Here is a 16,107-nt window from a genome sequence, read left to right on the forward strand (position 1 = left end):
GAATAATATACTATTATCTCATACTGTCTTAAAGAAAACGGAAGAGAGCAATACAGTCATGTAAGGGTGCTTTCTTCAATAAAAACTGTATTTTTTATTATCAGGCATGGGTTGTCTAGTCTCCATTGTTAGGAAAAAATATACCTAGATGCATTTCTAAGAAATTTGCCTGTTATTATCGACATGTACGAATTATTAAAAATCAGGGGTAGTCAACAAGTAAAATCATTGTTTAATAAATTTTTTTTTTTTTAAAAATATATTTATATACCAATTCATATTCCTCAATTTAAACACAATCTGAACCGGAACGCTATATTAAATATTCTGATGAGGCTCGAGAAATTTTACGAGACATCTCGCTATCAGGATTCCACGAGAAGGAACGGTAGATTCGAAGAATCCACGAGACGGAACGGAATTGTCAACGAATTCACGAACCGGAACGGCGCTCCGGGGCGTTCCGCTCCATTCCGAGCGCTGGTATTGGTGCAAGTCGATCCTAGTCTTTGCCTCACTCAGAGGGGTAATGACCTCTTTTGGCGAAGACGAACATTTTAAGAAACGTATCTTTAAATTTAATATCGCGTTCTCTATGTATCTAATTTGTTGCAGGATCTTATTTGACCTACCTGATGAATACCTATTGTGTTAAGTTATAAGGTAGGGAAGGTGCAAGAACACGATTTCTAACTTAAATACTATAGGTATGTAATGACTAACGAGGTACCTACCAATATTATACAATATGGTAAAGTAAGATGAGTCTTCCAGACGCCTTTATTCAGTGGTATTCAAACGCGCGCCATGAGCGAATCCCAGGAGCATAAGGCCCCCTGGTAGGCGCGTTCGGCGGTGCGTTGAGCGGCGCGCGCGACTCAAACGTAGAACCGTGTGTGAAAATGTTCGTAGACAGTGTCTTTTTTTGGTTATACGTTTGAGTTGCGCGCGCCGGTCAACGCTCCGCCGAACGCGCATATCCTGGACGAGCGCTAACAGACGTTTCTGAAAATGAATGAAAAAAATCGATGAAGCTGTTTTCTTCAGGCAAAATTAAGTAAACACCGGTTGGACGGGGAAAATTATTAAGAAAAACTGAAAAACAGATCTCGCATCGTGATGAAAAATTTATTTTCATGGGAAAACTGGTTGAACAGAAAAACAATAATTGGAAAGGAAACAAATAAACGCGAAGCTAATTTTTTTAGGGCGCTGCGAAAGAATCTTTACAGGTAGGTACACTAAGGGCAGCGACAATCGAAAAAGTTTAAAAACCCTTCTCTTACGCCTAGCACTGGATGGATGACAGCACATAACAGATTTATTTTTGTGTACCCTGAATGACAGTATGAATAGTATGATAGACATTAGTCTATTAATGAATCACTAGGTTTTTCTCGGTTTGGCAATTTTATATTGTCGTCTGAAATGATAACAAAAAAATATGAAAAAAATGCGAACCAAATTAGTTAGGTAGGTAAGTAAAATCATCAGCTGCTGCTGGCATTGCATGGTTGATCGCTCAACCTTCTACATGCCATGCCGCCTTGCGAGACTAGCAGTTGGTGGAGCAAAGCAACTTTATAATATCCAGAGTCGAATTTTTATTACAATGTAATAAATTAATCGTTTATTTCTTAAATACGTTTTTATGAATGAAAATAATAATGTATTGGAAATTCTAAAAAAAACCTTCAAAAAGTCGGTGTTGTCACTAATGCTTAAATGCAGAGTTTTCCAAACTTATGAAAGAATATTTGAAATTAAAGAATTCGAATGAATCGGTTTGAAAAGAGGTTTCAAATCGATTCAACATAAAATCAGGTTGATTTTTGAAAATAGTATTATTTTTTATTTACCTGTTGCGTAGGTTGTAGGAAGTGGAAAAACAAATTTATATTTATGTTAAGTGAATAAAAAAAATATTTCACATAACGGCTCCGTAAATCATTCGTGCCACTTTTTAAAAGCCAACTGGACATCGTAGAAATAATTATGCAAACTATTTTACCATTTCCGGTTCTATGTAGATCAAAATATGGGCCTTTTTTTTTTACGAGAAATGAATGTTAGCCACTTACTTAACCTATTAGGTCCATACGCCTCCAAACACATATTGAAAAACAATAGGATATGTAGATATTTGCCATAACCAGGATTCGAACCTGGGACCCACTACATTATAAGCCGGCGCATTAAACGTTCGGCCACAGTGAGCGTTTAATTAAATCGTTAATAAAATAAAATTTTTGTTGCTAGTTTGCATTTTTAAAGGACTACTGGTGTAAAATGTTGCCATTGTAAAATTATTATGTAGGTTTACTAAGATGTTAACTTTTCAGTTTGTTTATTTTCGCTCTCTTGAATAAAACGTGTGTATTCCAAGCATAATTACAATAAAATAAAAAATACATATTACTCTTTATTTTGTCTTATAAAATTAAAAAAAAAATGCATTTTATTGATTAAACGGTTGATTCAGTTCATTTATAACAATTATAAGTACATCTACATTCTCTAACTACTATAGAGTTGAAAATTTGGCGTAGGTGCTGGAACTTAGTTGGAAAGTAATAATTGTGTCTGTTTTGGAAAAGAAAAATGATGTATAAATTTAACATGATAAAACAAAGCACAACCCTTCATGTTTTAGTATTTTAAAAGTTTTCATATTGCTTGGAAGATACTCTTATATTTTCGATAAGCCAGTGAAAATACACTAAGCCAGAAACATACAATTATCACGTCATGTGAACACATGTTACGTGAAGTAGGTATGTGTCACGGGAAAAAAAAGTATGCCATTTAGTAAATCATTTTACATGGTAAGATTTAAATATATCATGATCATACTGGAGGCTTATTATGCGTCCGTCACACCAGAAATCTGACGCGTGATAGGTAAGTACAAGCATTTTTTAATTTTTTTTTTTAATTTTTTCACATATTCGACTCATGCGTTCCGCTATTAGTTAAATTAGTCTATTATAGTTGAGTTCTGTTTGGTCATTATTGAAAATGGGAGAAATTTTAATTGAAAATGTCACATAACACGAATTAGTTATACCTACATATACAATCGTATGTCGTTTGATTATCAACATATTCGACAAAAAGTTTGGGAGTAAAATAAAATTGTAAAACAATGTTTTTGTTGTCAGTTTTTATAATTGCAATTTCGGATGATGCCATATTATTTTTAAGAATGATGAAAATCAGAGAACAATTTTAACATAAAACACCTTATTAAATTGTAGATACATGTAAGTACCTTATTCTAATTTGACATCTCTTCCCGATGGTGAGGTACTCATACATAATAGTACTCAGGAAGTATTTTTTGTACGTACTTACGTATTTTTTATACATCGACATTTTATTTGGCATGGATGATTAAAAAAAACGTCCGTGAGATGTTTTTAATCATCTCAGTGCGACCCTGATCGATGCATCGTGCTTACCTGACCAGGTAGATAGAGAATCAACAGGTCGTTTCTCCCGCAGCCGCTCGCTCAACAACTGCCGCGCTAGCTATTCACAACTCGGCTCACATTCATATTCCGTTTTGTATTTTCACCCAGTCTAATCGCATATGTTGAGAGGTGTGCACGTTTACCTGTGAGTTATAGTGAAGTTTTCATTCAAGGATAGTTACCTTTTTAAATTGGCGAAGCCCACCGTAGATAATGCATTTTTTTTAAGATGACTCAAAAGTGAATCACGGTTTCGCCCCCATGATTTGGACCACTCATTACAATGGTTTAGTCAGGCAGTGACGCGAGTTTTTGTATTATTATTATTTAATTCGTTTCAATCTACCGACCCAAAACTAGTTCTCTCCTTATTATAGAAGTATTATTTTCGTGTTAACTGTAAATGTTCCAGTGAGATTATATGTTTTAAAATGCTTAATTACGATCAGTATCATCGAGAGCCTCTTTTGTCATCGATCAGGTGGACGCAAGAGGCTACGATTCAAAAACAAAACAACAATAGTAGGGCAGTGAAGAATGTGAACAACCACCTGGAGGCAGGTCAGGCAGGTGCGAGCGGACGTGCGCCGATTCGTCGACAGGACCCGTCTCCGGAGTACGGCTTCTTGCCTTACCCTTACAACAACGTTCCCAATAATGAATTCAACAATTATTACAACGAACGAGCGCACCTGCCGGAAATTGGCACACGCGAAATCTCACCGCATTATCGACAGCCCCCGATTCATACCTTCGAATACGACGACATCGCGAACAATAGATTCCTCCATACGACCAAACCTGTGGCATACAATATACCTCATGCAACTAATTATTCAACGGCACCACCAGACCGTTGTATAGTAACCGAACAACACCACCAGCAACGCTCCTACAAAGTCAACAAAGACGACGGTCCTTTTGTTTTTGGTGTCCATAGTCCAAGCCAATTCCAGCTCGACCAGTCCAGGCACGATAATACTTATGACTTCGCCAACGAAGAAGAAAGCGATAAATCTGTGATAGACAATGAATCGAATGTGTTGTACTGTGATAAAAAAATTAACATAAAGTCCAATATCAACGCTGATAGCGGACAATCGAAGCAGAGTATGTTTCGCATTAAGGACAATAGGAAAATAAAAAAGGAAAAGAAAGTAAGAAAAGACAAAGAGAAAAAAACTGAGTGTCAAAGGTTTGATGGAAAAGAAAAAAATAAAATAAAATGTGTATTTGTTGGAGATGGCGCCGTTGGAAAAACCTCGCTGATAACAACTTATGCTCAGAATACATTTAACGATATCTACAAGCCAACGGCATTTGATAATTATAATGGTAAGTAAACAATGAAAGTATATTATCATTAAATTATATAAATACCTATATGCAATAGCTGATATTGTAAGAATATACATAACCACATAACATTTTCTTAAGTAAATACTGATATCACTATCTAAAATGCGGGTTAGAAGTCTTTTCAGGCAACGTCAAATGAGGAGAAAATGCAAAATATTCGTATAGGTACCTACTAGGGAACTCAGAAATAATGGGAATTGAAAAACCGTACGGGTGTGAAGTAACAGGCAACCAATCTCGAGTGTGGAAGAATATGGGATACCTAACCTTAAACACGACGTGTCAAGAATACGTCATTCTAAGCTTGTCCTTCGTTCTGACAACTACTGCTCTCACTTTATGCACTGACGTTCATTCAATATTGGTGTATTTGAAGGTTAAAACACACTATTGCACATCTAAAATGTGTGTTTAATTTTCGTGGGATACTCACACATTTAAAACCCTGCTTAATGAAAATGACAAATTAGAAATTTAAACCGTTCACGACATGACATAAAGTAAGTGTTAACAATTTTTCAAATAAAAATACAGGGTAATGTGAGTAAATAATACATTAATAAAATAAGAAAAATAAAGTTGAACCAGGTTGATAGATCCTATCTTAAAAAATTATAAAACAACGTTCACGTAATATAAATATAAACATAATTATTGTCCTCCCAATTGGCATTACTAATGGCAGGTTAGTTCTGCACCTTGGGAGAACAAACAACGGACGCCCTCGATTCCTAAGATAATTATCAGATACACACAAGCCAATACCAAACACAAAATGTAGTCTATCGGGGTATAGCCTATCAGAATTCTATTTATTAATCTGTTTTGTGGTAGAGGTAGATACCTTCCAAACAAGAATAAATTTACTATTTAAGTAGAACTAAGAAATAATACTTAGTTAGAAATACATAGCAGTATTCTTAAAATTTAATGTTCCTCCATCTAGTCACCTCTCTATGGCACGCGTGCTGCGTTTGGCATACGGCATACACGAAAGAATAATAATTGTACAAGATCAACGCAAGACAGCACGTAATTTTAAAGGGCACTTACGAAACGTAACCTCAGCTGTGGAAGGCACCTAGAAAAATGAAAAAGGAAAGATCTGTTGGAAATGGACATGGATATTTTTTTTTGTGAAAAAACTATTAGTACATACCTAAAAAAACCTTAAAAAAACTCTTGGTGCTAGGCAGACATTTTTATTTGGTATCGGAAACCGTTCAATGAGAAGCTAAAAAAAGTTCTTGATTTCTTGGATGATATTTTTTCAGACAGAAAATTTGGGCGAATTTTTTTTCGGGAAAGAATGTTTTTAAAAGCTTGACTTCGTTCCGTACGATTTTTTATGTTATTGAAGAAAACAGCTTGAACAAAATGCTGTTCATAATTATAAACCTCCTATTTATTTCCATTGGCACGTCACTATTATTACATTAATTATTGTTAAACAGTTTTCTGGTTATATAACCATAAAAAAGGCTCGCTTCCACTGGTATAGTTGCTTTTAAGTTGGTTGTTATGTTCGATTGCAATAAATTGAAAATACATATGTATGTAATGGTAATTTATTTAATCTGGCATGAGCATGGTCAAGTCTAATCAAGACGTATATATACCTACCAACTATGATAGGTTTTGCTAACTTGTCACACGCACGCATATAAAATGTTCATAGACGACTCTAGTTTCTAGGTGAGATGACACCCATACGTAGAGTTAAAAAAATGTCGTCTCCTTTTATTTTTAGTCTCAAATTGTATGCAAAACTCAGTGGCGGGTTTAGAGACTTGGAGGTTCGAGGAATTGATATATTTTGAGGCCCTCCATGATAAAATAAAATAAAACCATATATAAATTATACCAATGTACCTACTAAAAATAGCAATGTGATACATGTCCTAGTGACACAATATAATAATATTAGTGGTTTATTTTTTGTGTATCTATTTGAGTGGCCATGGTGTAAGATTGACGTCAGTTATAGGGATTTTATTATGTTTTGGGTACATATTATTTTGTGCGTATTCTGTATAACGCACCTTTTTAAGACTTTGGTAGTATAATTTAATAATTGTGTGACTGGTGTGAACTGTTTCGATGTCCCTTTTAAATCTTCCGACGAATCGATTGCACCATTTGCGCAAAAGAAACACGCCGCTGGCAAAGCTATTCGGTGTATATATACTGCATATTATAATATATCTATTCTATTATCTTAAACTCTTTAAATAGACAAATGTACTTAAAAATATCTAGAACCTACATATTATTAAAATCTACTAAGGATTAGAGCATTAATACGAATCCTACTCTCAAACAGCGGTGGTTTTTAGCACTCTGATGCTTGAAGCGCTGACAGGTTTGGAGGGCACCCTGTGATTAAAAAAAACTAAGATGTCGGTACTTTCTATATATGTGACCGCATCATTCGCTTCATGGAAAAACGTCAATGCTTTCAAAAGTTGTAATGATCGTATACGTCGCGTCATTTGCCGCCCTTTATAATTTGCCGCTTCTACTCAACGTATGACCTGCCTACTCCCACGAGACGTTACTGCACATGCTTAATATTATTATTAATACCATTATATTGTAGAATCGACCTTTAATAATAATTGTAGCATACTACTTACATATTCTATACAATTATGTATGTTCAATGGCATACACTGAAGTGTATTCAGAGCTGTTATACAGGTAGGTACCTACGTAGGAATATCTCAGGTAAAAAGTAGAAGTAAATTATTCTTTGAATTCGAGGCCTTGAAGCGACCTTAGAAACTTCCTAATGCGTTGGAGGCACAACTGACAAATTATTTATCATCAACTAGATTTGTTATTTTAAGGAAGTACAATATGTAATTTGTAATTTCACCTTTACATAAATAATACTACCTAGCGATTGCTAAATAATTAATATTTGAGGAAGTAGGTTCGTCGATAAAATTTCGAGAATTTGGTTGTTGGAAGATAATGGTCTTGGCTTTGTGGTATGAGGCATAATTTTAATACCTCTATGGGCATAATCTTAATAAGTATAATTAAGTTTCAGTATATTACTATAAACTATAACTAAACCTTCGATTTGAAAGTACCTACTACTAATGATACTTTTATAATATACTACAACGGTTAGTAAACTGTCCGCGATTGACGGGTTGACCGCGTAGGATCTTGAAAAAGAAATCGATTATTTTTTTTGATTTTATCCTTTTAACATTATCAATTGCATCTTATTTGCATCGTCACAATATAATAATTGTGTCTAGGACGATTTGGGCCGGGACAACTGTGCGCCACGTAATCAAATGATATTCGAAAATAAATAGAAGTTCTTAATTATAGGTACTTTTAAATATATATTTAATATTATTATTTATATTAAAATTAATAAGTATATTATTATTTAATACTTGGTGAGAATTTAAAAATGCACACGTGAATAATGATTTAATTGTAGATATGTTTAAGTTCCAGTGAGAAGAGAGTTCTTTTATTTTTTATATAAAGCCTCAAGCATGATAATTCTCAATCTGATAATATAACAAACATTATGTTAAGATCAAAATTAATTGAAACTACGAAGTTGTAGATAGAAACTGATTCCTTGTCTACTTTCTGTACAAAATCGTAACGGACGTCTATATATTTCATTCGACAGTGCGGCGCCCAGTTGTCCCATTCCCGTCACGATAAACTTGTGGTTATGTAGGCAGCCTATGAAGCTCTCGTCCGAGTTCTACAAAAATGCCTTTTTTATTCGATATGCTATTCCAATTATATGACCAAAGCATGACCCCCACAAGGGATGGGCTGATAGGATTCTATCCTGTGGGCTTGGGCTTAAGGAGGAAGGGGCGGTGTGGCGGGTCGACCATATAAGTAAGAAAAACACACATCACAAATTTGTTCTAATAGGAAATAGTCCATAATTCAATTGAATGTATTAAAAATACATAAAATCGCAAAACATACAAATTTACCGTTAATTTGACCTCAAACACCATTTGGAAAACGCTACTGTAGAGCGTCACACTGTCTTTTACCTGTAAATTTTAACGTTGGGGGGCCGCCAAAGATCTTGACTTGGGGGGCCGCTACAGGATGTATACCTATGCCATGGATCAAAGTTTCCGTTTATTAGTGAAATAGAAAGAAAACAGTCCAACAAGACAACCTGGACAATAATAGATTTTTTCGAGACATGTTGATAAAAATAAAATAAAAACAAATCTAATAGTGTTTCAGCTAAAATACCATACAATGTTGTATTCGGAAATCTCATTCCAAAAATCACCGTGTAGTGAAATTACCCTTTATTTACAATATTTACACTGTATCTCAGCGGGGATTTTCTTTGACGTACATGACGCTATCGATTCGTCATTATTTAAAAGGGGCCTCGAAATAGATCAAACTAGTCACAAATAACGAAATCCCTGGAACTATCATAAAAAAAGGCCTATAATATAACCACTCAAATAGATACGTAGGTACTTCTACACAAAAAATAAACCACTTATATTATAATGCGACATCTTCGATAATAGTTTAATATTTTTATTAGGTCCTCCGTTTACAGTTGGAATTTTTATTTTATCTTTTATCGTAGGGGCACTAATTCAGTCAGTGCCTTAGGTCTATAAGTCCCTAAACGCACCACTGTAGTATCTACATAACTCTACCAGGATTATTATAGGGTAGGCTTGTCAGAAATTGTCACATTATTCTATTTTAATCGAGAAGAAAAGGCAAATAAGATAATAATTAAGATTTGTCTTTCCATGAATTATAATAAATTTTGAGAAGGGGGAGTTTAGTACTTACTACTTGTGATAATATCTAGATAATAATAGTGATGGATTTACTAAACAAGCGATTACATGTAAAATTGTGCATAATATGTACGTTTACTGACGTACCTTTAATAGTTTTTATTTTATTCAGTCAGGTACTTAAGCCTACATTGCACGGAATCACTAATAATGCTATGAAAGATTTAAGAGCCGCAAATAATTTTCAGCAGTAGGTGCGATGAAATTTCTCACTAGTCGCCAATCGCAGACCGACAGTCGAGGTATCCGCACGTCGATTTGTTTTGTCATGGCGTCGGACGAAAATATTCTTAAATCGTGTAAAGATGACTAAAAAACTTTACGTATGTACTTAAAAAAGAAAACATGTCAATGAATATACTATTCTCTCTGCACGGGAATGCGTACACATTTTTTTAATTATTAACAATAAACATAACATTAAATGGACGCATGTTGGATTTTTATGACAAATTATATTTCGTTCGGCACGCATCATTTGCACAATCCGCGCATCGCGTAGCCACGATGTGTGATACAGTAATTATTATTAAATTGGACTATGTTATGCAATTATTCTAAGTCAATCGACAAAATTATGCGTGACGGTAAACGGAACTACGCCTCAGATTAAATTGGGGACTCACATAGTCTCTTTCTCTCGTTCCTGCGAGTGATGCAATACGAATCAACAGCTGATGATCTATGTCACACGGGTTTCGTCGTGATTAATTTGAAAAAGATTTTCACAAAATTTGGCTGAGGAATATCACTGTATAGTCGCCCGGGTTTTCTAGTTGCGGCCGCCTTTGATTGAGGTTCGTTGTTTTTTTCTCGGGGCACTCAGCGCTCGCTCCTGTAGTTTTTTGCGCCCGAGCCAAACAGCACGAGTGCGAGAGCGATGCGTATAATAATGAAATAATTATAAGTTGATTGTGTATTGCGAGTTATTGGTCTTCCAAACGGCCGGATTTCAAGTTTAGTTATAGTTGTGGCAGCGCTCGAAATGGAAATTGTTCACGAACCGGAGCGCTCGATAATATTCTGAAAATATTGACATAAGTATGTGGATATTATAAATATAGACAAAAATAAGTGTTCGATTTATTTGTTATACTTTAGTCTTAGACGGACAAATGCAACAGTAATGTTTAAACTTGTGGCATGGATATCTATTGAAGATTAAGGTAGTCATGTGGAGTCAGCGCAATAGGCAAAAAAAAAATTAAATTGCCATATTAGACAAGTTTTTATATTAAATTGAGCAAAACATATTATGTAAACTAAATAAATTGAATTATGTCCTAATTCACGAACCGAACTTAAAAAACAATTTAAATGTTTTAAATCCCGATAATCAAGGTTCTACCGTAGAAATATTAAATGCAATTTTAAAATAATTGACGAATTCGTCCCGTGTAGGTAAAACGTACTAAAACTGGGTACATACAATAAATACAATTTATTCAGAGTTATCGCACGATTAAGTGAATTATGAGATTATTGCTTCATTTGGAGTCAGCCAGGCGATCAATAATATTATTTATTCATAGTTTGTCTTTATTTAGTTAAGTATTAATGAATAAATGATTCGGTACTACCTAATCAGTAAGCAAGAACGTAGTAAAATATAGAAATCTCGATACCAATTAAGAACATACATAGGTACCTAATATTTTATTAATATTACCTGCTGCTATTTTTATTCCTTCGAGTATTAGGTATTTATGTATTATATGTATAGGTACATGCTAAACCTACACTAGATATTAGATATTATTTAGTTACGCCATCCGCTCACGTGAATACTCAAAAAAAGACGAGACTGAAATTCCAGTATCCTAGCTAATGTTTTTATTATTTACTAGCTGAAGTACCGGCTTCGCACAGGGTCGCTTCGTGGTTATATTTATCTTAGATATTTAAAAAATAATAAAAGGTAATTATTTTTTTAATATTAAAATATCTGTGTAATACAAAATGGCAGTATGAAAATAATTCTAATAGGAGTAAAGGTCAAACAAAAGAACACTAAATTAAAATCGAATCCAAAATATGAAAACGTTAATAAATGTTATTAATATGTAGTAAAAAAAAATCAAAATTGGATGGAACAAACAAACAACAAACTTTGTATTTTATATAATAATAATTTAGAAACCTTCGAAGGTGTGCACACAGCAACTGACAAAAGTTACATCGCAATCGGATGAATGGTATAGGAACGCATACGAATGGAAGAAGAAGATGATTTTCTAATTCAGAAATCTTCGTGGTTATGCGCACGACAACTCACAAAAGTTTCATTGCAATCGGATTAATGGTATAGGAACGCATACGAACAGAAGAAGAAGAATAGAATAGAAGAAGATAGAATAGAAGAAAAAGAAGAAGAAAATAGTTGTAGCAGAAACCTTTGCAGGCGTGAGCACAACACTTGATCAAAATTTCATTGCAATCGGATGAATGGTATAGGAACGCATACGCATAGAAGAAGAAGAAGATGGCTGTACTAATTCAGAAACCTTCGCGGGCGAGCGCACAACAACTGGTCAAAATTTCATCGCAATCGGATGAATGGTATAAGAACGCATACAAATAGAAGAAGATAGAATAGAAGACGATGAAGAAGATGGTTGTACTAATTCAGAAACCTTCGCGGGTGTTGGCACAACCACTGACGAAAGTTTCATCGCAATCGGATGAATGGTATAGGAACCATACGAATAAAAGAAGATATAATGAAGAAGAAGAAGAAGATGGTTTTTCTAATTTAGAAACCTTTGCGGGTGTGCGTACAATAGCTGACGAAAGTTTCGTCCCAATCAGATGAATGGTATAGGAACCATACGAATAAAAGAAAATAGAATGAAGAAGAAGATGATGATTTTTCTAATTCAGAAACCTTCGCGGGTGTGCATACAACCACTTACCAAAATTTCATCGCAGTCGGATGAATGGTATAGGAATACATACGGGACAGACAGACAGACAGACAGGCATTCATTTTTATATATAAGATAAATAGCCTATACTCTTCGCGCAAGTGCAAGCAATAAGTTGACAAAGTTTTATCTCAATCGGATGAACGGTATAGCAGCGCATAAAATACGAACAAACAAACAAACAAATATTGATTTTTATATACATATTAGAAGATTATTGAAAAAATATATTTTAAAAAATTGCGTAAGTATGAATTCACCCAATTCGCGTAAGTCGAGGATTTACTGTACTAACTTAATTATCTATAATAATTACAAAACAGTCGGATTTTCCACTGCTTGTAGGCGGAAAATAAAAGAAGAAGCAGAGAATAATACAATTTTGGGTTGCGGTGCTGACAAACTTTCTCGGTCGTTATCTTCAATGTGTGTTAAAGACAGTAATTGCATTTCGTCCGTTCAAGGTTCATATTATAACGAAAAGATTGAACCCACTAATATGTTCGGAAAATTGTCGAGCTCTCCGGTTCGTAAAATATTATATTTCGAGAACTGATGGACCTACATACTTATTATACATAAGTAGGTACATGAATTGGAATGTGTATTCCTATGAACCTACTAGTATACAATTAATTAAACATTAGTGGAATTCATAACAATTAGGTGTATGTACAGTTAAACAATATTATGGTGACTACCAACTATTATACAAGCTTTTATTTATCATCCGTCACCAACTAATCACTAACCCAATTAGATAAGTGTGCAGTGGGCACATACATCATGCATATTATAAAAAAGTAAGTTGTAGGCGTACTAAATCGAGACTGAATAGTATACTGTAATTTGCGATAAAAATGGATTATAAAATATGTGAATAAAATAGGAGAGTGAATGTGTGAATAAAAATATAAATTGTAGAAATTGCAAGTTAAAGGTAGAGCATGATTAGATTTAAGCGTGAATAGTAAAATCGGATAATTGAATTATTCAGGGCCATGAGATCGCGCTGACAAATGTATGTGATTATCAGAGAACTAGCATCTATAAAATATGTAAAAAAAGGAATTTAAATAGACTGAGAAACTATGTATAAAAAAGACTTATAAGTGTGTGATAAAATTGAATTGATAAAAAGGGCGCCAAGTGCTGTCTAAGTGTGTACATAATTAAACACCATGCAAATAAAGAAAACACTAGATTTAGAGATAACAATAGTCGTTTATTATAGGAAAAAAAAACATTAAATTTATTTTGACAAGTATTACAATTGAAATTAAGGAGACTCGGTGATCTTTTTTATGCGAAGACATGCTATTCTACAAGAAACATTATAAATAAAAATAATAGGGTACTCATCTGCTCTGCATCCCTTCAAATTGTAGACACTGAATTTTAGAAATTAATGTTAATAAAAGTTCAATAAAAGTGAAAGAAAACTGATTTTTATGTGTGGCCGGCGTCCCGTACCGGCCGTTCACAAAAAGTAAGTTAAGTTGAAAGATCCATCCAGTTGAGAAGTCAGGGTAAAAGTGAACGAGATCGATAAAGGTGCAACCCTCCTGTCCGCCAAAGTACAAGTAGGTATCAGCAACGGCCGCGGGGTGGGGGTTTGTGTGAAAGAGAATCGATCTTGCTTCTTCTTCTATCGGTGAGAATTTACCTACTCTCAAATTACGTATAGGTACGTATCCACAACGTGACAACACCCCTTTTCCACTCAAAGAAAAAAAGATTGAACTCCTCCCAGGGTTTCCATTGGCAGTCAGCTGTTCATGGTGTGACTTATCGTGGTTGAATTTGTCCACGGCTCGTCAGTATCTCGACCATTGAAGTTCAGTTGCCTCTGCCAGAGTAGCTAAGTAGTAGACCATCGTGTGATACACTGACCCAAGATCAGTAGTGGAGAGTAGTTCCTCATATTGCAGACTGGTTTGTTCCAAGGGCTCGTCTTTCTTCGAAAATCTTTGAGCATCGTTTGAGAAAAACATTTAGACGGTTTGTTCACTTTGGATTCTTTTCACTTAAGGAAATTTCGTTCCTTATTTTTTCACTAAAGGAAATTACGTTCCTTGTTTTCACTTTCACTGAATGTTTCTTCAAAGGTAAAATTGTCATTTTCACGTTGAGAAAAAAAAATCTTGATGTTGATGATAATGATAGCAAATACCAGAAAGTAAAATTGATCACGAAGTCTCAAAAAGTCTCAGAAAAAATAATAAAAAAATATACAAAAATTCAAAAACTTATGCTAAACAATACCAATACAATTTATACATGTTGTTAGTCTGCCAGCATAGCAAAAAAAAATGGTTTTAAGTTTTCAAATAGAAAACATTTGCAAAAGATGATAAATGATTCGTCAATAATAAAAAGCTTTATGAAGAACAAGCAAAGATAAAATTAAAGCGTAGTAATTAGTTATCAAATAAATGAAAGAAAAAAAAGATACATAAGCAATTTAAAATAACATCTATCAGTATGTCCATTTCCAAATTAAAAAACTACCAGCAAAAAAAAAAATACAATTTTTAATTCAGTCTTTAGTTTAATACCGTTACGTGATATCGAGAACATTAATTAATTTATCTTTAAGCTCGCCATAATTTATGACATTCTCATTTAATCGAGTTGAAATAGCTTCAAAAACAAAGGGAAATGTTTACAATTTAGTAAACTGCTTTGATAAAATAGCTTACCGTTCAATGGTAATGCTTAGGTGAATACATTACATTAAGTAGACAATGTGATATTTAAAATAATAAAAAAATCTAGTATTGCACAAGCAACATCATAATAATAATGACTATACAACATAAAAGTTTAAAGATGTAAAGTATCAAATTACAATTCTTTGATAATATAAGTAATATTTTACAAAGAGAAATGCATAGATAAGTTTAGATAAAGATAAGATAACTCTTGGGAAGTTGATTTAGTAAGATTTAGTGCAAAAAAATTGTGTTGGTATAAAAGAAAACAGAAAGCGACCAAGTCAATTATTGCGTTAAAGATTAGTTATTAATAACCAGTAGATCCTGCGATAAGCACATAAGGATAACAGGTGGAAAAAATAATAACATAAAAGATTGAAGCAGTACAATGAAATGCATAAAAAGAATACAAGCCACTGCCACAAATAAAATTTCTACTTCCCATGAATTTCTTAGTTGCTGGAATGGTGTTCACTTCAAGGTTTTCACTCAACGGTTATAATACTATCTCACTGTTTGTAAGCAGTCCGTACATTTATAATTTAAACTAAATACAATTGAAATTTCAGATCAGTATGCAGACTTTTCTGTTTATCCCACGAGGATACTAACCCAGCGTGATAATGCGTGGAAATCTTCTACGAAACGTTATTTAGAAAAATGATGCACTAAGAAATATCCAGTCACAAATCTGCCTACTACAATTTCTCTACATGAATCTACTAAAAAATAATATTAGGCTTATTAGCGTACTAATAATTATATAATTTACGATTACTGTTGAAAAAAAAACAAA

The 16,107-nt window shown here is 33.8% G+C and overlaps 1 protein-coding gene across 1 annotated transcript in view; it reads left to right on the forward strand.

The window, feature by feature from the left end:
* The first annotated feature begins 3,579 nt into the window (after window positions 1–3,579).
* Window positions 3,580–16,107, forward strand: part of LOC147068262 (uncharacterized) — a 31,075-nt gene continuing 18,547 nt past the window's right edge. Inside the window, exon 1 of the mRNA XM_085952680.1 lies at window positions 3,580–4,808. Within this exon, the coding sequence (XP_085808806.1) occupies window positions 3,905–4,808 (904 nt within the window). The 5' untranslated portion in view covers window positions 3,580–3,904. The remainder of the gene's footprint in view (window positions 4,809–16,107) is intronic.

Source organism: Rhyacophila brunnea, unplaced genomic scaffold, assembly GCF_057557595.1.
Source record: "Rhyacophila brunnea isolate RB1 unplaced genomic scaffold, BYU_Rbru_1.0 scaffold_3, whole genome shotgun sequence".
Lineage (NCBI taxonomy): Eukaryota > Metazoa > Arthropoda > Insecta > Trichoptera > Rhyacophilidae > Rhyacophila > Rhyacophila brunnea.